Here is a 26,080-nt window from a genome sequence, read left to right as displayed (position 1 = left end):
AAAGCGGGGAGGGAAAAACTAGTAAGAAAAAAAAAATGGATCAGTCCGGAAAGGGTTGATTAATTTCTCATGAAAACACATTTTTGATCACAAGTGGGGTATTGCCATACCAGGGAGAAATTGCTTTACAGATGTTTGGGTGCTTTTTCCTCCTTTATGAAAATGAAAAAATTCAACATTTTAGTGGAAATAACGTAGATATTCATTTTCACGGCTTAAGTCTAATAAATTCTGCAAAAGACCTGTGGGGTCTAAATGCCCACTGTACCACTAGATAGATTCCTTAAGTGGTGTATTTTTCCAAATGGGGTCACATTTGGGTAGTTTCCACTGTTTTGCCCCCTCAGGGGCTTTGCAAATGCGTCATGACACCAGAAAACCATTTCAGCTAAATTTGAGCTCAAAAAGCTAAATAGCGCTCCTTCCCTTCTAAGCCCTGGTATGTGTCTAAACGGCAGTTTATTACCACATATGGGGTATTTCCATAATCGGGAGAAATTGTTTTACAAATGTTGGGGTGCTTTTTCTCTTTTATTCCTTGTAAAAATTAAAAAGGTCTACGTTTTTTCAGAAAAAAAATAAATCGATTTTCACCTTTACAGACTAATTCCAATGAATTCAGCAAAACAACTGTGGGGTCAAAATGCTACCTATACCCATAGAAAAATTCCTTGAGGGGTGTAGTTTCCAAAATGGGGTCACTTTTGGAGGGTCTTTTGTTTTTTGGCACCACAAGACCTCTTCAAACCTGACATAGTGCCTAAAATATATTGTAAAAAAAAGGAGGCCCCAAAATCCTCTAGGTGCTCCTTTGCTTCTGAGGCCTGTGCTTCAGTCCATTCGCACACTAGAGCCACATGTGGGATATTTCTAAAAACTGCAGAATCTGGGCAATAAATATTTTGTTGCATTTCTTGGGTAACACTTTCTGTTGTACGGAATTTTTTTTTATTACAAATGAATTTTGGCAAAAACAAATGAAATTTTTAAATTTCACCTCTACTTGTTTTCATTCTTGTGAAACGCCTAAAGGGTTAAACCATTTTCTGAATGCTGTTTTGAATATTTTGAGGGGTGCAGTTTTCAAAATGGGGTGATTTATGGGAACTTTCTAATATGTAAGGCCCTCAAAGCCACTTCAGAACTAAATTGGTCCCTGAAAAAATAGCCTTTTGAAACTTTCTTGAAAATATGAGAAATTGCTGCTAAAGTTCTAAGCCTTGTAACGTCCTAGAAAAATAAGAATGTTCAAAATAACAATACCAACATAAAGTAGTCATATTGGGGATGTAAACTATTAACTATTTTGTGTGGTATTATTATCTGTTTTACAAGCAGATACATTTACATTTAGAAAAATGCTAATTTTTGCAAATTTTCTATAAATCTTGGTGTTTTTCACAAATAAATATTGAATTTATTGACCAAATTTTTTCACTAACATAAAGTACAATATGTCATGAGAAAACAGTCTCAGAATCACTTGGATAGGTAAAAGCATTTCAAAGTTATTTCCACATAAATTGACACGTCAGATTTGAAAAAATCGGCTTCGTCCTGAAGGCCAAAACAGGCTCAGTCCTGAAGGGGTTAACGAATAGCAATATCTCTTGAAGCACACTCGACGCCGCCTGAGTGGGATCCAATTCAACAAATAGTGTTACTCCGCCCACCAGCAACTCCAAGGTCTTGTTCTGTCATTCCTCTGTCCTCTTGACCAAAGGACAATTAAGTGCAAATTTCTCCGCTTGATGGCACTTCCCGCACAGCTCCTTCAGCTGAGCAACAGCCACCTGCTGTTGAACTTTGTTGCCCCTAGCAACGGCATCATGGCGCCACAGACGAATTGACTTTTTCAAACTTGGCCACTCAGCAGCAGGACATCCGACCATGCAGGAATTCTCTCTCAGACATCTCCAGCCTGGCTCCGTTTGGATGCCCTTAGCAACGGCACTCACAGCTTGTATCTTTGGCATCCAAGTCCTTTGCTCTTGCTTGCAAACCTTTTCCAAAACCTTGGGAGTCACTGACATCAAGGCACCTTGTGTTGTGGAGCATCCACCTTGTGCAGAGGTCCGTTTATCAAGCGACATCTGCAGTTGTGCCCGCACAGACTCTCGCTTTGCTTCAAACTGGACACTTTGGGTATGACCATTTTGTTTAGCAAGGTCTTCCTGCCGCTGTATCTGCCACATTTGTTTGACAAATTCCTCCATAAGATCCATTGCAACGGTCTTCGAACTTTCACAACTCAGCATAAACAGCCTTTCTCCTAAGGCTGGGTTCACACGACCTATTTTCAGACGTAAACGAGGCGTATTATGCGTCTGAAAATAGGGGTACAATACGTCGGCAAACATCGGCCCATTCATTTGAATGGGTTTGCCGACGTACTGTGCAGACAACCTGTCAGTTACGCGTCGTCATTTGACAGCTGTCAAACGACGACGCGTAAAAATACAGCCTCGTCAAAAGAGGTGCAGGACACTTCTTTCAGACGTAATTTGAGCCGTTCTTCATTGAAGTCAATGAAGCACAGCTCAAAATTTACGGCTGTCAGAGAAGCCTCGCAAAATGCGAGGAGGAGCATTTACGTCTGAAACGAGGCAGCTGTTTTCTCCTGAAAATAGTCTGTCTTTTCAGACGTAAAAGCCTCTCATCGTGTGCACATACCCTAAGAGACAGTGATTTTTATAACATCAGGATTCTGGCCTTTTAAATTCCAGGTGCCATTTTTGTGCCCAAAGCAATATGTGACAACTTGGGCTCACAGGATCGCCATCTCCAGGGTAAGATGGTTGGCACACTTAAGAATTTTCACTCCAACACAGTGGATTCGGTTTAAAACTGGCCGCAACCAGCTTTATTGTCTTTATACATGAAAAGCGGTTTTACAAAACAGTTCAAAATATACCCTAGGCCATCCAGCCTCTAACTAAACATACAGCTTCCCTGGCTATCAGGGTGAAAGGCCTTCTGCCCAGCGCCTCACAACAAACATGTGTTCTTACCGGAACTTTTGTCTTCTCTAGACTGGGAGCTCTGTGTGAATAGATCACACCTTTCTTAAAGGAGCCTTCACAGCTGGTAGCTAATGAGACTCAAGGCAGCCCAAACCCGGGACTGTCCTGAAGATGGAGTGGAACTTTTACTATTCTCTTCCACTCCAGCAACCCAGACCTTTTTCCAGGTTTCTTACCTAATAAATAAGGAGAAAGGACACTACTCTGAATGGCCACTTTATTAGAGTCACCTGCCGTTTCACGATTACAGTTTCCATGTATGGAAATAAGACACCTTACCACGGAGTGCAGCATAAAATCAAGGGAGCAAGTTTTCCCTGTGGATCAGTTTTGTGTGAATCTACTTTGAAATGGGAGAATGAAGCGATCTGGACGACTTTGAACGAAGCATGTCATCGGTGCTACACTAGCCAGAGTCAGTATTTAGAAAACTTCTAAACTTGTGGGATTTTCTCGGGACGTCAACAACTCGTCAACAAAAGTGGTCAAAAAAGGATGTCAAGAATCTTTTTTTTTCAAACAGACAGTGCCTATTTAAGCAAATACAACTAATGTGTATGGACGCACAACCTGTCATTCCTTAGCACTGATGGGCTTTAACAGCAGACGACCAATTCGAGTGCCATTGCTGTCTATGGGAAACAGGAAGGCAATATTCCAGTGCGCAAAAATTGGATCACCTAAAAGTGGAAAAACAATGCCTGGTCAGATGAATTTGGTGCAAGTAGCATGAATTGATAAACCCTTTGGCTGTATTCACACGAGCATGTTACATCCGTAAAGAACGGAACGTATTTCGGCCGCAAGTCCCGGACCGAACACACTGCGGGGAGCCGGGCTCCTAGCATCATAGTTATGTACAACGCTAGGAGTCCCTGCCTCGCTGCGGGACAACTGTCCTGTACTGTAATCATGTTTTCAGTACGGGACAGTAGTTCCACGGAGAGGCAGGGACTCCTAGCGTCGTACATAACTATGATGCTAGGAGCCCGGCTCCCTGCAGTGTGTTCGGTCCGGGACTTGCGGCTGAAATACGTTCCGTCCTTTACGGACGGAACATGCTCGTGTGAATCTGACCTTTCTGTGAAGTGTCAAAAGTTCAGGCTGGTGGAGGTGGAGTAATGGTGTGGGGAATGTTTTCTTGACACATCCTGGGTCCTCTGATATTTGTGAAAGGCCGTTTTCACAGTAGGGCATACCTAAGCATTGTGGCCGACCAAGTTTATCCCTTCATGGCAGCTGTTTGCACTATGGCAGAAGAACACTTTTACGGTAAATGTGAGAAGCTATCCTGTTCACATGTTGCACTATTCCTGCAGTACAATCTCAACACTTAGGGCATGTTCAGACATTGCGGAATTCTGCAGACACTGTCCGCATCAATGCAGCACATAATAATCCGCGTTGCAGATTCCGTTGCGGATTTGGCTAAACTGTAAAGTAAAATGCTGCGGATTCGTTGTTGCGGATTCAGGTGCAGATCACACCCTGCTCTCTTTCAAACATTCCAACTCAGTCTTGGTATAAACCTCGACACACATAGGTCCAGCCAGAATGATGAAATATCCTGTTCCTGAAAGCAATCTGCATCGCAACACACATAACATCTGCGGATTGCATTGCGTAATTTTGAAACTCCATTGAAGTCAATGGAGAAACTCTGCAACAAGTACGCATCAAGTCCGCAACAGACAGTTTATGCTGCAGACTGAAAATTCCGCATCACAGCCTATGGTCCGCAGCTGAGTTTTCCGCAACCTCTGAACTAACTTGCCTAAAAATGTATTGAAACAAATGTAAAAAACGGCCGCTGGAGTGAAATCTATGCCACAACGAATTGCTGCGGTTCTGAAAGCCAAAGGAGGTCCAAAACTCTACTAAATGGGTGTCTCTGATAAAGTAGCCATCAGTGTATATATATATATATATATATATATATATATACAATGTGTTTCTTTTAACTACTTGCAGACCGTAGGGCGTCCGGCTAGTCCGCTTATAACTCTGCAGTTAAACGTCTCTACAAAGTTTGCAGCTGTTCAGAAATCGAGCAGCTGCAGGAGAGGAGAGCCCACTGTCAGAGATAGCCGGACTCCACATAGAGAAGGCTGAGACGGTTTATTACGGTCACTGCCTTCCTGATCGCTGTATACATGGCGCTTTATGAGCCAAAAAAGTCTGAAATCGCCTCCCTTTGATTTCAATAGGAGCAAAGGCGTTTTTTCCCCTGGGCAGCATCTGGCTGTTTGCGGGAAAAAAAAGCGTCATGTTCTTTCCCCTGCGATTTCCGCCTCTGACCTCCCATTGGAATCAACGGGAGGTAGAAAAAAACCTGTGGAGCTCGTTTCGGAGTGTTTTTCGCAGCATTTTTTGCCCGCGATCCTTCCATTAGATTCAATGGCCGTGGGAAAAAAAAGCAGCAAACTTCCTGAAGGAATTCTGAGGCAGATTTTCTCTGCCTACAAAAAAACCTCAGTGTGAACAGGGCCTAACTGACTTCTCCAGTCAGCTTTAGTTACAGGGGACATAAGCAATAAAAAAAAATAATGTAGTATAAGGCCCTGTTCACACCGTGGAATTTTCGCAGTGGATTCCGTCGCAAAATTCTGCCTCCTATTAATTTCAATGGGAGTCGGACGCTTCTTTTTCCCGCTAGCTGATTTTTTTCAGCTAGCAGGAAAAAGAAGCGTCTTGCCCAATCTTCGGGCGTATTTCGCCCGAACATTCCATTGAAGTCAATGGGAGGAGGAATAGTTCCGTGGCGGATTTTGCAGCGGGACCCGCCAAGCAAAATCTATTGTGTGAAATGACCCTTAAAATGTTCCCCAAAGGTCTTTTATGTCCTTATGTGGGAGGGGGGGGGGGGCACAATATGTAAAATAAATAAAACAAAATGAAAACATTTAATAAAAAAAAAAACAACAAATGCCACTGCTAGCCCAGCTAACAGCTTCTATCACCCGACGACTCAAAACTATATATATCACCACTATAGAAACCACCGTAACGGAAAGGGGGACAACATTCAAAAATGATGGCAAACGTCATGGTCTTGAACTGGTTAAATTATAGTGCTTGTCAGAGGTGTCATTCAATCATTTGCAGCAGATTAAAATAGATAATAGAATGAAATGGGAAATCGATATTGTCAATGTGTTCAAACCCTACAGCTCCGCGCAGTAGCTGATGCAGTATTAACATTATCCCCCACCTTCTGTAACACGTCACTTCCATATACTACAAGCAGCAGCATCTCACTGTTTGTGGGAATAAAACTGCTTGCTTCAGCGTATCAGCTGGTTTGCTTGGGCTTTCCTGATCATGGAATATATTATCTAGGTTACTGACGTCACAGGTTCCAGTGAACGGATTGGTTGTCCTTTAGGAAGCTAGAAATGCACATCAGGAAGACACATGATGGCAGAAGATAGAGCAGAAATCACAGCTGGCTGTGGACAACACAAAGGATGGATCGCTCTAATATACTGAAACTGAGAAGCTGAAAATATTGTATCCAACTTGTTTGGGCTTTTTATTAACAAGTTCAACAAAACTGCTGCTGAAATAGTAAATCACGAGGAGCTACTGAATCATGTCTTGGCGTAAAGATATTGGTACCCGGAAGGTTACCTCATTTAACCTGGTTACTGGATTTTTTCAGTATCTTCGGGGTAAGTCCACTGTATTGTTACTGTAGAGTGTATTCCTTTTATATTGTGTTTTGTTGCTATTTTGTCTTGAAGACACAAGTGGATCAGTGAATTTAATGAAGAACAAAAACACAACCCAATTTTCAGTGTCGGATTATAGTCAATATTTAGGTAACATGTTCTCATCTCTATTTGGATTTTAGTTGAATAGTAGAACTATAGACTGCAAAATAAACATAGATATAATAAAACACACATATATACATACATATATGTGTGTGTGTGTGTGTGTGTGTGTGTATATATATGTGTATATATATGTATGTGTATATATATATATATATATATATATATATATATATATGTGTGTGTGTGTATATATGTGTATATATATGTGTATATATAAAATATATATTAAGCTTATATTATTCACATATGATATAGGATATGGGATCTTCTGAATGGCCTCTTGAGAATCGTTAACAAGTATTATTGCTAATAAGCATGTAACTGCCCCCATATTCAGATCAATCTATTAAACAATAACTAATATTTTATCACATTTCGGTGGACTGAATGTTGTTAATTTGTAAACTTTGTAAATAACCCTTTTGATGAACTAGTAATATCAAGACTTGAATGTTTCTATAGAAGATGGATGATGAGAGTACATCACCACGTGAGAAAGATACATTCTAGTTTATAAAGTGTCGTCCATTATACTGCACTGTACACACAGAGAGGTTGTGAGCGGAGACCAGCAGAAAAATCAATATTCACTTCTGGGGATGTCAGGATGAGATAAATCATTCAGCACAAGGTTATTGGAGCACTTCCGCTCTCATTCTGTTTGTGTTTCTCTTTATTTTTTTCAACTATTTCTGGAGATTAGACAAGCTCTTTATTTAAAGATATGGAATGTTAAAATAAAGTTCAGAATGCGACACTATTCCAACCAATATATTCTACAGGTGGACCTGATTGTTTACATCCATTCATATTGAGGATTAGGTACATGTTTGGACATCTATGTATCTATCTATCTATATATATATATATATATATATATATATACACACACACACACACATACATATATACATATTGTTTTATGTATTTGTTTATATGACAAATATGTTTGACTGAATCTACTGTTTGTATATTGTCTTATGCACATGGACGTATTATGTCTTCATTTTGTACGGAGCTGTAATAGGCCTCCCATACTGTATCTCTGTATGCCTCGGAGGTTCTCTGTCAGATTCTAAAATAAATCCTAGCATGTTTCCTCGAATTCCATATGTACAGGTGTATTCCCCTCCAGAATCATTGCTTCTGGGGGTAAATATATCCATAGTGACGGAGCCTGTGCAGAAACACATGAGGGCTGCACAGCTCCGTACTAATCACACATCCAGTCTCAAGTTTTTCTCTAAAAGGCGTATTACAGTTTGAGCAAATAAAGGTTGAAAATTATACAGTTTTCCAATATACTTTCTAAGGCCCCATGCACACGACCGTAGAATTCATCCGTAATTACGGTCCGTAATTACGGACCCATTCACTTCAATTGACCATGAACACCTTCCCATATATTTACAGGAAGGTATCCGTGCTGTAGAAAGACTCTTTGGAGAGAACAGATTATGTACTAGGTTACTGTATTGACCAGACATCTACTTATACATGTTAATAAGATCAACTCTAAGGCGTCCTTTTTCCAAGTTCAGCAAGCCCAATTTCTCTAGCCTTTCATTGTAAGCGACACTTTCCATCCCATTTAATAATCTAGTTGCCCGCCTTTGAACGCTCTCCAGTTCTTCTATATCCTTTTTACAATGTGGAGCCCAAAACTGAATACAATATTCAAGATGTGGCCTTACAAGGGATTTATGAGGGGCAATATTACATTTGAATCACAGGTTTTAATCTCTCTTTTTATACACCCTAAAATCTTATTTGCAGCTGCTGCTTGACATTGAGTGCTGCTTAGCTTATTTGTTATAAGAATACCCAGGTCCTTCTCTTGTTCCGTTATCCCCAGCTTTATTGCATTTAATGTATATGAATTAATACTATTATTGCGGCCTATGGGCATTACTTTACATTTATCAACATTAAACTTCATCTGCCATGTTATTGCCCATGCTTCCAGCTTATCTAGGTCTTTCTTTTTCTTTTTGTCTGGATGACTGTTTGGTAATGCCCCAACTTTTTACACATTTCAAAACCTCCCATTTAATTGGAAGAGAAATCTCGTCTTATATTTGGTTCTCTAAGAAATCCTATCCTGGCTTCTCTATATCCCTTCTGTATAATGTGTCCGTCATCAATTTTTCTTTCCATATTCTTTAATACAATTACGTGAGATAATGTTTGTGCTATGTATATTTGGGAGAAGTGTGACTATATGCTTGTCTGGGGACGCTGATGTAGTAAAAAAAACAACACATATATACATGAAAAGCTTTAAGACACAAGCATGGATGAATTATTTAAGAAGCCATTTGCTTGCAAAATTCATTCATATTTTATAAGGACAATACTCAAGTGGTCCAGAAGCAGAGCTAGCGCTATCACAGCCGGGTGTCCGCTGTATATTACAGCTAACACCCCGCTGTAACGGCCAGGACCGGAGCTAGCCCTTGATCTGGCTGATTAACCCCTTAGATGCAGCAATGAAAAGCGATCGCTGCATCTAGGTGGTTTGTATCCTATCGGCATTCCTGAACGTAGTCTCGGGGATACTGAACAGGAGGCCTAAAAATGGCCTCCTGGTCTGCCAGGTTCGAAAGCCTTTTAGGCCCCGCCCGGAGGCGCACAGTGAACGTGGTAAAAAAATAAAATAATAAACCAATTCCAGAATCGCTGTTTTTTGGTCACTACCCCCCCAAAAATTTGCATGTACCCCAAAATTATACCATTAAAAACTACAACCCGCAAAAAAGAATACCTCACACAGCTTTTTTGACGGAAAAATAAAAAAGTTATGGCTCTCAGAATATGGCGACACAAAAAACAAATGATTTAAAAAAAAAGTGATTTTATTATGCAATTGCTGCAAAACATTAAAAAACTATATACATATGGTATTGCCGTAATCATATCGACCCGCAGAATAAAAGTAAATATGTCATTTATAGCTCACGGTGAACACTGTGAAAAAAAGAATAAAAAAAAAAACATTGTCAGAATTGATGGTTTTTGGTCACCTTGCTTGCCAAAAAATGTAATAAAAAGTGATCATAATACCACATGTACCCAAAATGGTACCAATTAAAACTACAGATTGTCCTGCAACAACTAAGCCCTCACATAGCTCCAGTGGCGAAAAAACCAAAAAGTTCTGTCTCTCAGAATATAGCGATGCAAAATGTGCAGTGTTCCAAAAGCGGAAAAAATCGGGCACCATTTATCAGTGCAACACTGGCCACATCAATGAATTATTATTTATTTACCCCATTATTATAACCTCTTATTATACCCTTACGTTCTCCGCACAGATTACATATGCCCCCACATTATAAACTGAAATACCAGTAAAACCCCAAACAGAAGAACTACAAAGCAAAATCCGCGCTACAAAAGCCAAATGGCGCTCCCTCCCTTCAGAACCCTACAGCGTGCCCAAACAGCAGTTTACGTCCACATACACTGCCGTTCAAAAGTTTGGGGTCACCCAGACAATTTTGTGTTTTCCATGAAAACTCACACTTATATTTATCAAATGAGTTGCAAAATGACTAGAAAATATAGTCAAGACATTGACAAGGTTAGAAATAATGATTTTTATTTGAAGAAATAATTTTCTCCTTCGAACTTTGCTTTCGTCAAAGAATGCTTCATTTGCAGCAATTACAGCATTGCAGACCTTTGGCATTCTAGCTGTTAATTTGCTGAGGTAATCGGGAGAAATTTCACCCCATGCTTCCAGAAGGCCCTCCCACAAGTTGGATTGGCTTGATGGGCACTTCTTGCGTACCATACGGTCAAGCTGCTCCCACAACAGCTCTATGGGGTTGAGATCTGGTGACTGCTCTGGCCACTCCATTACAGATAGAATACTAGCTGCCTGCTTCTTCCCTAAATAGTTCTTGCATAATTTGGAGGTGTGCTTTGGGTCATTGTCCTGTTGTAGGATGAAATTGGCTCCAATCAAGCGCTGTCCACAGGGTATGGCATGGCGTTGAAAAATGGAGTGAGAGCCTTCCTTATTCAAAATCCCTTTTACCTTGTTCAAATCTCCCACTTTATCAGCACCAAAGCAACCCCAGACCATCACATTACCTCCACCATGCTTGACAGATGGCGTCAGGCACTCTTCCAGCATCTTTTCAGTTGTTCTGCGTCTCACAAATGTTCTTCTGTGTGATCCAAACACCTCAAACTTCGATTCGTCTGTCCATAACACTTTTTTCCAATCTTCCTCTGTCCAATGTCTGTGTGCTTTTGCCCATATTAATCTTTTCCTTTTATTAGCCAGTCTCAGATATGGCTTTTTCTTTGCCACTCTGCCCTGAAGGCCAGCATCCCGGAGTCGCCTCTTCACTGTAGACGTTGACACTGGCGTTTTGCCGGTACTATTTAATGAAGCTGCCAGTTGAGGACCTGTGAGTCGTCTATTTCTCAAACTAGAGACTCTAATATACTTGTCTTGTTGCTCAGTTGTGTAGCGGGGCCTCCCACTTCTCTTTCTACTCTGGTTAGAGCCTGTTTGTGCTGTCCTCTGAAGGGAGTAGTACACACCGTTGTAGGAAATCTTCAGTTTCTTGGCAATTTCTCGCATGGAATAGCCTTCATTTCTAAGAACAAGAATAGACTGTCGAGTTTCACATGAAAGCTCTCTTTTTCTAGCCATTTTGAGAGTTTAATCGAACCCACAAATGTAATGCTCCAGATTCTCAACTAGCTTAAAGGAAGGTCAGTTTTATAGCTCCTCTAAACAGCAAAACTGTTTACAACGGTGCTAACATAATTGCACAACGGTTTTCAAGTGTTTTCTAATCATCCATTAGCCTTCTAACACAGTTAGCAAACACAATGTACCATTAGAACACTGGAGTGATGGTTGCTGGAAATGGACCTCTATACACCTATGTAGATATTGCATTAAAAACAAGACGTTTGCAGCTAGAATAGTCATTTAGCACATTAACAATGTATAGAGTGTATTTCTGATTAATTTAATGTTATCTTCATTGAAAAAAACTGTGCTTTTCTTTCAAAAATAAGGAAATTTATAAGTGACCCTAAACTTTTGAACGGCATCGCCATACCCGGCAGAACCAGCTTAACAGTTTATGAGGTATTTGTCTTCAGTGGCACAAACTGGGCACAACATGGCATATCAGTGGAAAATTGCAATTTTCACTTTGCACCATCCACTGAGCGTTTATTTCTAATACAAAAAAACTGGGGTCAAAATGCTCACTACACACCTTTGAAAAATGCCTAAAGGGGTGCAGTTTCCAAAATGGGGGTTTGTTTTACTATTTACTACCCCAGAGCCCTGCAATTGTGGGCAAATGCTGCGAAAATCACCAAAATAGGCCTCACATGCGCATTTGCTCTTTCACTCCTAAACCCTTTCATATATCCAGGCAAATGATAAATGGCTTGAGGTGTTTAATTTACAAAATGGGTTCACTTCTCATGGTTTTCCACTCAACTCTGGTACCTATGGGAGCTCTGCAAATGCGACATGGCGCCCATACACCAGTACAGCAAAATCTGCTCTCTGAAAGCCAAATGACGCTCCGTCCATTTTGAGCTCTGCCATGTGCCCAAACAGCAATTTAGGGCCACACATGGGGTATTGCCATACTCGGGAGAAATTTAGAAAATAAACTACATATTTTTTGGGAAAAATTTATTTTTCATTTTCAATGCCTAGTTCTAATAAAATCCATGAAACACCTGTGGGGTCAAAATGCTCACAACACCCCTAGACGAATGCCTTAAGGGGTATCGTTTTCAAAGTCAAGGGCTCTGCAAATGCCAAGTCGAACTTCTTCCATTCAGAGCCCTGCAGTGTTTATTACCACATGTGGGGTATTGCTGTACTCTGAAGAAATTGCTTTACAAGTGGTGGGGGGCTTTTTCTCCTTTATTCCTTGTGAAAATGAAAAAAATTCAAAATATTTGTGAACATTTTTTTAGATTTTCAATTTCACGGCCTAATTCCAATAAATTCTGCAAAAAACCTGTGGGGTCAAAATGTTAACTTTACCCATAGAAAAATTCCTTGAAGGGTGTAGTTTCCAAAATTGGGTCACTTTTGGGGGGTTTGCACTATTTTGGTCCCTCCAGGGCGTTGCAAACACGACATGGCACCTAAAACTGAAAACCATTCTACCAAAATCTGCGCTCCAAAATCCAAATGACGCTCCTTCCCTCCTAAGCCCTGCCGTGGGTCCAAACAACAGTTTATTAACATATATGGGGTATTGCTGTAATCGGGAGAAATTACTTTACAAATGTTGGGGTGCTTTTTCTCCTTTATTCCTTGTAAAATTTTTACATTTTTAACAGACTAATTCCAATAAATTTTGCAAAAAAACTGTGTGGTCAAAATGCTAACTATACCCCTAGATAAATTTATTGAGGATGTAGTATCCATAATGGGGTCACTTTTGGGGGGTTTACACTATTTTGGCACCACAAGACCTCTTCAAACCTTACATGGTGCCTAAAATATATTGTAAACAAAACGAGGCCCCAAAATCCACTGGGTGCTACTTTTCTTCTGAGGTTTGTGTTTCAGTCCATTAGGACACTAGGACCACATATGGAATATTTCTAAAAAAAAAATCAGAATCTGGGTAATAAATATTGAGTTGCGTTTCTCTGGTAAAACCTTCTGTGTTACAGAAAAAAAGTTTATTACAAATTAATTTTGGCAAAAAAAAGAAAATGGTAAATTTCACCTCTACATTGCTTTAATTCCTGCGAAACGCCTAAAGGGTTAAGAAACTTTCTGAATGCTGTTTTGAATACTTTGAGGGGTGCAGTTTTTAAAATGAGGAGATTTATGGGGACTTTCTAATATATAACACCCTCAAAGCCACTTCAGATCGTAACTGGTCTCTGAAAAAAATAGCCTTTTGAAATTTTCTTGAAAATGTGAGAAATTGTTGCTAAAGTTATAAGCCTTGTAACGTCCTAGAAAAATAAAAGGATTTTTAAAAAATGATGCCAATATAAAGTAGACATATTGCAAATGTTATTTAGTAACTATTTTGTGTTGTATTACTATTTGTCTTACAAGCAAATAAATGTAAATTTCGAAAACTGCTAATTTTTGCAAATTTTCTCAGAATTGTGGTGTTTTTCACAAACACTGAATGTATCAACCAAATTTTACCACTAACATAAAGTACAATGTGTCACGAGAAAACATTCTCAGAATTGCTTGGATACATAAAAGTATTCCAAAGTTATTAACACATAAAGTGACACATGTCAGATTTGAAAAAAGTGGCCGTGTTCTATTGGCCAAAACAGGCTGTCCTTAATGAGTTCATTTTCTGTTACAATTGGAGGCATTCGTGGAGATAAAACTTTTTTCATTATTTTTATTTTAGTATATCAAAAATATACACAGATAAAAACATACATGCATTGATCAACACCCCCCCCCCCTTCCTTACCAACTCCCGAACAGGGGAGAAGCAAAGAGAAACGAAAGGTCTCTCTTTTTTTCTTAAGATCTCAATTTGTTATTCAGTAGACTCTTGTCCTTAACCGCCATAGATTAAATCTAGGGACCCCATAACTTCCAGAATTTATTTTCTTCATGGTTATTATTACAGAGACCATTTTTAAAATCAATTTCTATTATTATAAGCCTTGTCCATTTGACAATGGAGGGCCCGACACTACTTATCCATTCCTGGCAATTGCAAGTCTTTCAAAAATAATAATAACTTAGATATTACATCTTTGATGGAAGAGAATAAATAGAGGGAACTTCTGGAAGGTTATTCTTCCAGACTATCTCGACATAGAGAAGGACGTTATTTGAGAACTGGTAAATAAATGATCAGCTCCAGAACAAATGGATAAAATCTGCATTCCGTCTCCTACACAGGACAATCAATTTTGGGAAAACCTGCTTAATTTCTTAAAATAGAGTAAAACACAGCCGATTAAGTGTAACATATTATGTCATTTTATGTGATCTACTACCCTGTAACCAATTACCGTCATTAATCCTAATTCATCCTCCAATACACCAACTCCAACTTCCCATTTCCCACTACAATCCTGCTGAATTTAAAATAAGCATAAGCTCAACATCTCTCTCTCATACCAACAACCTGCTCTCCTCCACAAGCACATTTATAAGGACAGATAATAGATTGGGGGGAAAAGTGAGAAGCCATTCTTATATTTATATACATAGGAGGGCTAGACAAAGCATGGTTTCTTGTCCCTCTCCAAAAAAAAAATAATGCATGCAGAATTTAATTTAAACATAAGCAGTGCTCCACATCCATCCCCCATACCAACTACCTGTTCTCTTCCTCAAGCACATCTATGAGGACTGGTATTTGGTTTGGGGGTGGGGTAGAGAAGCCATGTGCCTATTACAGGTTGTATGCAAGCATGGCCCCTTAGGCCCCCTGTACACGTAGCGTAATTGCGGCAGATATTCTGTCCAGATTTGTAGACAAAAAATGGATGATATTTCAATTATCTTCCACACGCTGCTGAAAATTGAATGTGCGTTGAATATGGCTCATGACCATCTCTCAGTGCTGGATGTGGCTCCCAAGATAAAAACAAAGTTGGATACCACTGCTCTAGATAGTGATTGAAATTCTCTTAGTTTACCATTGTGAAGAAATCGATGTATCAATCTTAACCCATTTGTGCCAACCAGTCACATCTACCAACTTGTTTATCTCAGATAAATTAGTGTTGCAAAAAGGAGGAGTGAACTTTAGTGCACCTCTTATCCTAAATATACTTTTATACTTCTTCCAAAAGTTTAACCATCAGATCTAGCGTTGGACAGACCCTATAACCCGTCACTTTCAATTGCCCAGACTCTAAAGCCTAAAAGATATTCTGACAATAACCTGGACTGTTTTTAACTAGATTTGCCATAAACTGGAATTGTCTCCACCTGATCAGATATTGAAATTGCTCTGCTTCCAATATTTAATCTTATATTGGAGTTTGGGAGGCCCCCCTTTTTTCACATTAATTGTCAATGGAGTAAATTTTATCCTAGATTTCCTCCCTCTCTCTTCCAATTCTCTTATTAAACTTTCCACAGCTTTAAAAAAAAATGTTTTAATCCAGATGGAGCTGTTTTTGAATGAGTAGAAGTATCATTTTGGATTTGGCGATACAATCTGCCATCGACAAGGGCAATCTCAGGGCCTGTTCACATCAGCGTCGGGCTTCCGTTCATCGGTTCCGTCCGACCTTTCCATCAGAGGAACCGATGAACGGAAAGTCAAATGGAAACCATATCTTCCGTTTGCATTACCATTGATTTTAATGGTAATGCTTCCGTTGCAGTTGGTTTCCGTTTGTTTCAGCTCCGTAAAGTTTTAGGTTTTTTCGCGGAAACAAGAGCGTAGTCGACTAATGAGCCCTAAGATTGTCTTGGTAAATAAGTCCTACTATGATTCCCTATATATGGAATCTTTTAAATCATCAAGTAGAATGGAGCAGACTTTTAAAAATGATAAATGAGCAATTTATATATTTATTTAGTCCTAATCAGTAAGATTGATTTAAAGGGTCCACAGATTGTGTGTAGTATTGCAGCTTAGCCCCATTCATTTTAATGTAGTTGAGCTGCAATACCAGACAGAACTCATGGACAGGTGTGGTGTTGTTTTTGGAAGAAAGAAGTGATGTTTTTCTAATCCTGAACAACTCTTTTAATAATACTGCAACCTCAGACAATCTCATTTTCTATAATTTTCTATTCTTTTTTTTATTACAGATGAGCAAGAAGCAGTTCAAAAGAGAACGTTTACTAAGTGGATCAATTCACATTTGGCCAAGGTAGAGTGTAACGTAGAGTGACATTATATAAGAGAGCTTTCCTTTGTTTTCAAGTACTGTATATTTATCTCACGAGCCGTCTATACATGTGATAAGTGACAACTGCTTTTAGATTTTTAATTGTCGTGAACAATGAAGTAAAGCTGACAGTGAAGTGCTGCAATTTATGATGATTCACTGGTGATATGACTTTATGTGCTATGATAATAGCAGAGTTTACTATGCCATTAAAAGAGGACCTGTACCAGTCCTGCATAGCTGGAGCAAAGACCCCCCGTCACTTCCTTAGACTGCTCTTTATGGGTATGTTCACACGCCCTATTTACGGATGTAATTCGGGCGTTTTACGCCTCGAATTAGGTCCGAAAATACGGCTCCAAACCGCGGGCAAACATCTGCCCATTGAAATTAATGGGTTACGATGTTCTGTGCACGCGTCAAAGAAGTGCATGTCAGGTTTTCCATTGACTCCATTGAAAAACAGCTCCAATTCCGTCCATAATTGACGCCGCGAAAAACGCGAGTGCGAGCAATTACGACTGAAATTCAGGAGCTGTTTTCGCCTGAAAACAGCTCCGTAATTTCAGGCGTATTGGACGCTGCCGTGTGAACATACCCTAAGTGTCGTTAAAGACAGTTCAGGGAACGTTCACACATTGTGGATTCTGCTCGGATTAGCACGTGGATTTCGTACCTTCATTTGAAGCAGTTCTCTTGGTGATGCATGTGAATAGGGTTACAATGCTTTTTAAAAAAATAAATCAGTGTGGAATAATGACTTAATATTAAAATCCCCATCATGTTCATTATTCGTGCGGATTTAGTGCTGAAAGTTGTGGACTCGTTTCATTGAACTTCAATGGATATAATCATGCAAATTCACATCACAAATATGAGTTTTAGTTCCGGATTTCCCTTAATATCTTTGGCGGATTACCTATTGCAAATCCTGACAGTGTGAACATGGCCTAAAAGACTTTGAGATCCTCCTTCTTATAAGAATATATTATATTTAGTAGTACGGGTATACTTATTTGCGGCAGAAATTTCTGCAATTAAAAATCAGTTCAATCCCTGGTTGGGGGTGTTTCTGCAACATGTACATGGATTTCTACAAACCCCATTCAGATAAATGGAACAGTCGCAGAAGTTTTTGTAATAAATCTGTTATGTGTGAACATACCCGAATGAAATTCCTTATTAAAGTGAATCTGTCACCCGTTTATCAATTCCCTATCTCCTAACTAATCTAATAGGCACTTTGTTGCTGATAACTATAGTGTAATAACTGTTTATTATTTGCTGATAACGTTTATTATATGCAAAGTTATGATCATTTTTCTAAATATGTACATGAGCCTTTATTAGATAACAGAAGCGATTCTCCTGAGGTGGAGCTACCTCACAGCCTCTGACGCTGACCTATCAGCATGAAGCTACTTCACACAGTGTGAGAGACTGAGGCTGGAGGGAAGGGGATCACTTCAAACAGCCATATCTCGGTCTGTGGGCCACCTAGAACAGCATATAGGCATATGAAAGAAGAGATTCTAATCTTTCATATGACACCAGGATCGCGGTTTTAGCTGTGACCCAACCGGAGGTATCACCAGTTGAAAACAGAGTCAGGAATGGAAGCAGGGTACTATATAATCACCCTGTGTTGCTGGGCAGGGAAGGGGGAGAAGCTGTATGCTGATTGGACAGCGTCATACAGAAAACATTACACCGCCCAGAGTGAAAAGAAAGAGTCACCTCCTATTTGGCTATTAGAGCCACATTATCATATTTAGAAAAATGTTCATAACTTTGCAAATAATAAATGTATTTTTAAAACAAATTACACTGTACTTATCAGCAGCAAAGCCCCTATTAGATTAGTTAGGAGATAAGGAATTAAGGGCGGGTTCACACATAGCGGAATTTCACTTAAATTCCGCTGCGGACACTCCGCAGCGTTAATCCGCAGCGGAGCCGTTTCTCCATTGACTTTCACTTTAATTTAGCAGTGTTCGTTTACACGATGCGTACAATTCCGCTGCGGAGCATAGGCTGCGGAGCGGAATTTGGTGTCCGCAGCATGCTCTGTCTGTTGCGGAGCAGTGGCGGACTGGTTGCGGACTCATGGCGGAATTTCTCCATTGACTTCAATGGAGAGTCAAAATTCCGCAATGAAGTCCGCAGATCTTATGTGTGCTGCGGAGCGTATTGTTTTTACTACCATGACATTTCTTCATTCTGGCTGGACCTATGTATTTCTAGGTCTACAGCCAGACTGAGGAAGTCAATGGGGCTCCCGTAATGACGGGAGCGTTGCTAGGAGACGTCTGTAAATAGTCACTGTCCAGGGTGCTGAAAGAGTTACGCGATCGGCAGTAACTGTTTCTGCACCCGGGACAGTGACTACCGATCTCAATATACATGTATCTGTAAAAAAAAATATAAGTTCATACTTACCGAGAACTCCCTGCGTCTGTCTCCAGTCCGGCCTCCCAGGATGACGTTTCAGTGTAAGTGACGGCTGCAGCCAATCACAGGCCAAGCACAGGCTGCAGCGGTCACATGGACTGGAGCGTCATCCAGGGAGGTCGGGCCGGATGCCGAAAGAGGGACGCGTCACCAAGACAACGGGCGGTAAGTATGAATTTCTTTGACTTTCACTAGGGAAAGTGCTGTCCCTTCTCTCTATCCTGCACTGAATAGGGAGAAGAGAAGCACTTTTCCTGCAGTCCGCAGCGGCCAGTCCGCATCAATTTTCTGCACATTTTGTGCAGATCCGCTGCAGAATCTGCAACGCAGATTCTGTGCGGCATTGATGCGGACAGTTGCGGAGGAATTCCGCCATGTGTGGTCATGCCCTAATAAACTGGGGACAGAGTTCCTTTAAGGCCTGGACTCCACAGAGACGTTTTGCAGCGCTACTCATCGATTTTAAATCGAGCTACAGCTGCAGTCCAAAAGAATACAGTAAAGGGGAATTCAGAGAGAAAAATATGATGTCCTATTCTCATTAACATCAAGGTACGCGGAGGGGTTAAAGGGAGTCTCTCACCAGAAATGTACCTAGCAAACTAGCAACATGGTAATATAGAGTAGGCTAACTGGGAATAAGAATTTTTCCTGCACGGTGAACACTGCAAAAAAAATATGTAAAAAACAATGCCAGAATCACAATTTTTTGGTCACCACCCCTCCCAAAATATATAATAAAAAGTGATCAAAAAGTCGCATGTACCCCAAAATAGTACCAATAAAAACTACAACCCATCCCGCTAAAAACAAGCCCTGAGGGCTTATTCAGACTAACGTGATATACGTCCGCGCCTCGCACGGACCTATATTAGTCTATGGGGCCGTGCAGACTGTCCGTGATTTTTACGCAGCGTGAGTCCGCTGCGTAAAACTCATGACATGTCCGTTCTTTGTGCGAATTTCACGCATCACACACCCATTGAAGTCAATGGGTGCGTGAAAATCACGCATTCCGCACGGAAGCACTTCCGTGGGACGAGCGTGATTCGCGCAACTGCTGTAAAACTATGAATGTAAACAGAAACGCACCACGTGCTTTTCTGTTTACAAACATGCAAATGGAGTGTCATAATGATGGCGGCTGCGCGAAAATCACACAGCCGCGCATCATACGGGGCTGACACACGGAGCTGTTAAGTACCTTTTGCGCGCGCAAAACGCCGCGTTGTTTGCGCACGCAAAACGCACACGCTCGTGTGAATCCGGCCTTACACAGCTTTTTTGATTAAAAAATAAAAAAGTTATGGCTCAGAATATGGTGACACAAAAAAGAAATCATTTTATAAAAAAGTGATTTTATTGCGAAACACTGCAAAACATAAAAAAACAATATACATATGGTATCGCCGTAATCGTACCGACCCGCAGAATAAAGTAAAATTGTCATTTATAGCCCAGGGTGAACGCCGCAAAAAAATAATTAAGAAACATTGTCAGAATTTATGTTTTTTTGTCACCTTGCTTGCCAAATTTTTTTATAAAAAGTGATTCAAAAATCGCATGTACCCCAAAATGGTACAAATGAAAACTACAGATTGTCCTGTAACAAATAAGCCCTCACCCAGCTCCGGTGGTGAAAAAATAAAAAGTTCTGGCTCTCAGAATATGGCGATGCAAAATGTGCAGTGTGTTCCAAAAGCGAATAAGATCTGGCATTTATCAGTGCGGCACCAGACGCATATCTATTAATTATTATTTCTTTACCCCATTATTATACCCTCTTATTTTACCCTGATGTACTCTGCCCAGCTTACATATACCGTGATGTACTCTGCACAGCTTACATATGCCCCCACATTATAAACTGAAATACCAGTAAAACCCCAAATAGAACTACTGCCAAGCAAAATCTACGCTCCAAAAGTCAAATGGCGCTCCCTCTTTTCTGAGGCCTACAGCGTGCCCAAACAGCAGTTTACGTCCACAGATATGGCATCGCCATACCCGGAAGAACCCGCTTAACATTTTATGATGTATTTGTCAGTGGCACAAACTAAGAAAAACATATTGTGCACTAAAATGGCATATCAGCGGAAAATTTTAATTTTCACTCTGCACCATCCGCTGCACATTAACGCCTTCTGGCACCACGATTTAATAGCATGTGGTGGTGCAGGGGATGATGTATGGAGCGGGCTTACGCGCTGAGCTCGCTCCATACACTGCAAGTGTCAACTGTGTATTACAGCTGACAGCCGGGACAAACGGACAGGAACAGCGAACGCACTGTTACAGAAGCCGGTAAAAATGACAATATACTGCAATACATTAGTATTGCAGTGTATTGAACCAGCGATCTAATGATTTGCTGGTTCAAATCCCCTAGGGGGAGTAATAAAATGTGTAAAAAATTTACAATAAAAGTAAAATAAAGTTATTAGTGAAAAAAATTTAATATATATTTAATGTCCAAAAAAAAACAAGAAACCTTTTCCCATTTTTTCTCTAAAGTAATAGAAAAAATACACCAAATTAGTTTCGCTGCGTCCGTAAAAGTCCAAACTATTACAATATACCATTATTATTTCGCACGGTGAACGCCGTAAAAATTTAAGAATTTAAAACAAAATCGCTGTTTTGTAGTCTACTTAGCTATTAAAAAAAACGTAATAAAAAGTGCTCAAAAAGTTGTATGTTCCAAAAAAATGGTACCAATAAAAACTACAGCTCATCCCGCAAAAAAATAAGCCCCCACGCTGCTCTATCAACCGAAAAATGGAAAAAGTTATGCCTCTGGGAATGTGGTATAACAAAACAATTAATTTTTTTTAACAAATAGTTTTTACTTTGTAAAAGTAGTAAAATCTAAAAAAAGACGATATAAATTTGGTATCACCGTAAACGCATTGAGTCGCAGAAAAAAATTTAAGTTGTAGTTTCTACTGCATGGTGAAAGCCGTAAAAACGAAACCCAAAAAACAATGGAGGACTCGCAGTTTTTTCCTATTTCAACCTGCAAAGAATTTTATTTTCAGTTTCCGAGTACCTTAAAGAGGCTCTGTCACCAGATTTTGCAACCCCTATCTGCTATTGCAGCAGATAGGCGCTGCAATGTAGATTACAGTAACGTTTTTATTTTTAAAAAACGAGCATTTTTGGCCAAGTTATGACCATTTTTGTAGTTATGCAAATGAGGCTTGCAAAAGTCCAAGTGGGTGTGTTTAAAAGTAAAAGTCCAAGTGGGCGTGTATTATGTGCGTACATCGGGGCGTTTTTAATACTTTTACTAGCTGGGCGCTCTGAAGAGAAGTATCATCCACTTCTCTTCAGAACGCCCAGCTTCTGACAGTGCAGATCTGTGACGTCACTCACAGGTCCTGCATCGTGTCGGCCACATCGGCACCAGAGGCTACAGTTGTTTCTGCAGCAACATCAGCGTTTGCAGGTAAGTCGATCTTACCTGCAAACGCTGATGCTGCTGCAGAATCAACTGTAGCCTCTGGTGCCGATGTGGCCGACACGATGCAGGACCTGTGAGTGACGTCACAGATCTGCACTGTCAGAAGCTGGGCGTTCTGAAGAGAAGTGGATGATACTTCTCATCAGAACGCCCAGCTAGTAAAAGTAGTAAACACGCCCCGATGTACGCACATAATACACGCCCACTTGGACTTTTACTTTTAAACACACCCACTTGGACTTTTGCAAGCCTCATTTGCATAACTACAAAAATGGTCATAACTTGGCCAAAAATGCTCGTTTTTTAAAAATAAAAACGTTACTGTAATCTACATTGCAGCGCCTATCTGCTGCAATGGCAGATAGGGGTTGCAAAATCTGGTGACAGAGCCTCTTTAAATGGTACTTTAAATAATGTCAATAGAAACTACAACTCCTCCCGCAAGAAGTAAGCCCTCACACCACTCTATTTATGGAAAAATAAAAAAGTTATAGCTCTTGGAATGCTGGGAGGAAAAACTAAAAAGAAAAAGAAAAAAAATGGATCAGTCCGGAAAGGGTTAATTAACCCCTTAGTGACCAACAATACACCTTTTTACGTTCGTCACTAAGGGGCCTTAGGCTAGGCTGACGCCTTTTCACGTGAGCCTAGTCTAAGGGTATGTTCACACGGCCTATTTACGGACGTAAATCGGGCATTTTTGCCCCGAATTACGCCCGAAAATAGCGCCTCAATAGCGCTGACAAACATCTGCCCATTGAAAGCAATGGGCAGACGTTTGTCTGTTCACACGAGGCGTATATTTACGCGCCACTGTCAAATGACGGCGCGTAAATTGACGCCCGCGTAGAAGAAGTGACCTGTCACTTCTTTGGCCGTAATTGGAGCCGCTATTCATTGACTCCAATGAATAGCAGCGCTAATTACGGCCGTAATTGACGCGGCGTTCAAGCGCCTGCACATGCCGGTACGGCTGAAATTACGGGGATGTTTTCAGGCTGAAACATCCCCGTAATTTCAGCCGTTACGGACCCCCGCCGTGTGAACATACCCTAAGTCCTGCACGGGTCTCCCGTGCAGGCTGGAGCCGGGGCTCAGCTGTCTGATGACAGCTGAGCTCCTACTCCAACGCCCGCGATCGAAGTTGACTTAGATCGCGGCCGTTTAACCCATTAAATGCCGCCGTCAATAGCGACCGCGGCATTTAACTTTGTTTACAGAGGGAGTGCGCTCCCTCTGTCACCAATCGGCGGCCCGCGAATGCAATCGTGGGTCTCCGATGGGGTGTCATGGCAGCCGGGGGCTTGATGAAAGCCCCCAGGTCTGCCCTGGACATATGCCTGTTAGGACGCGCCGGAGGCACGTCCTAACAGATTGCCTGTCAGATTTACACTGACAGGCAATAATGCTCTGGTATACGAAGTATACCAGAGCATTATAGCAGCGATCTGAAGATCGCACAGTAAAGTCCCCTAGTGGGACTAATGAAATAAGTAATCAATGTGAAATAAAAATTATTAATAAAAAGTACAGTAAAAAAATAAATAAAACCATTTTTTTCCATAAAAAGTGGTTTTATTTAGTAAAAGTGTAAAAAATAAATAAAAGTACACATATATGGTATCGCCGCGACTGTAATGACTCCATTAATAAAGTTAATATGTAATTTAAACTGCAAGGTGAACACCGTAAAAAAAAAACGCAAAAAACCATGGCGAGATTGCAATTTTTTTCCGTTGCCCCCCAAAAAAGTCATAATAAAAATGAATCAATAAGTCCCATGCACCCCAAAACAGTACCATTCAAAACTACGTCTCGTCCCGCAGAAAACAAGCCCAAAAAATCACTACATTGATGGAAAAATAAAAAAGTTATGGCTCTTGGAAAGCGACGATGCAAAAACAAATCATTTTAGTTCAAAAGTGTTTTTATTGTGCAAAAGTCGTAAAACATAAGAAACTTCTACATATGTGGTATCGCCGTAATCGTACCGACCCATAGAATAAAGGTAACATGTTATTTACGTCGCAAAGTGAACGGCGAAAACGAATAGAACAATGGCGGAATTTCAGTTTTTTTTTATAATCCCCCCAAAAAAAGTTAATAAAAGTTAATAAAAAAATTATATGTACCCAAAAATGGTGCTATTAAAAAGTACAACTAATCCCGCAAAAAACAAGTCCTCATACAGCTATGTAGACGAAAAAATAAAACGTTATAGCTCTTTGAATGTGACTATAGAAAACAAATAAAATACCTTGGTCATTAGGGCCTAAAATGGGCTGGTCACTAAGGGGTTAATTTCTAATAAAAAAACATTTATGACCAGTCATGTGGGGTATTGCCATACTCGGGAGAAATTGTGTTACAAATGCTGTGGTGCTTTTTCCTCCTTTATCCTTTGTGAAAATGAAAAAATTCAACACCTTTGGTGGAAATAATGTTGATATTCATTTTCACGGCCTAATTCTAATAAATTCTGCAAAAGGCCTGTGGGGTCTAAATGCTCACTATACCTCTAGATAGATTCCTTGAGGGGTGTAGTTTCCCAAATGGGGCCACTTTTGTTTTGTTTTTTACTGTTTTGGCACCACAAGACCTCTTCAAATATTGTGTCTAAAATATATTCCAAAAAAAAGGTGGCCCCAAAATCCTCTAGGTGCTCCTTTGCTTATGAGGCCGGTATTTCAGTCCATTATCACACTAGGGCCACATGTGGGATATTTCTAAAAACTGCAGAATCTGGGCAATAAATATTGAGCTGTGTTTCTCTGGTAAAACCTTCTGTGTTACAGATTTTTTTTTATTACAAATGAATTTGGGCAAAAAAATTACATTTGTAAATTTTACCTCTACTTTGCTTTAAAGGGAATGTGTTGCTAGCAAAAAATGTATTTTTTTTTTTTAGTTAAACAATTAGTGTGTAGGTAATTAAACACTGTTCTAATTTTTTTAATTTTTTTCACGAGTCAGGAAATATTATAAATTAGATTCTAATTTATAATATTTCCCAGCACTGGTCACTAGATGGAGCAATTCCCAAAATTGCAGCATTGCATGTGGTAAAGCAACCACATTGCTTTATGCTGCAAAATTGGAAAAAAATCCCTCGCTCTAGTGAGCTCTCAGAATCCCCCCCTCCTTTATCCTGGCTAGTGCCGGGAGAAACGAGGGGATTGAACGGTCAAACCTCCTACACTGTGTGTCGCCATTTTTTGAGCTAACACACAGTGTAGAAGGTTTACATACAGTAGTAAACACACACTGAAACACGAACATACATAGAAATCACTTACCTGCTTCTGCCGCCGCCGCTCCCTCCTGTCCGTCCGCTCCGTCTGCTGCCGCTGCTCCAAGTGCACAAGTCCGGACCCGCGACCGGAAGTAGTAATCTTACTGTCAGGCCGCGACTTCCGGTCTACAGGAAAATGGCGCCGGAGGCGCTCAGT

At 40.3% G+C, this 26,080-nt stretch overlaps 1 protein-coding gene across 1 annotated transcript in view; it reads left to right on the top strand.

The window, feature by feature from the left end:
- The window catches only part of SYNE1 (spectrin repeat containing nuclear envelope protein 1), a 498,487-nt gene that overhangs the window by 91,925 nt on the left and 380,482 nt on the right, over nt 1-26,080 (top strand). The window contains exon 3 of the mRNA XM_075862881.1: nt 16,638-16,699. Within this exon, the coding sequence (XP_075718996.1) occupies nt 16,638-16,699 (62 nt within the window). The remainder of the gene's footprint in view (nt 1-16,637; nt 16,700-26,080) is intronic.

The sequence above is a fragment of the Rhinoderma darwinii genome, chromosome 4, assembly GCF_050947455.1.
Source record: "Rhinoderma darwinii isolate aRhiDar2 chromosome 4, aRhiDar2.hap1, whole genome shotgun sequence".
NCBI lineage: Eukaryota > Metazoa > Chordata > Amphibia > Anura > Rhinodermatidae > Rhinoderma > Rhinoderma darwinii.
Note: the sequence above shows the minus strand (reverse complement) of the source record. Positions and strands in the feature narration are given on the sequence as shown.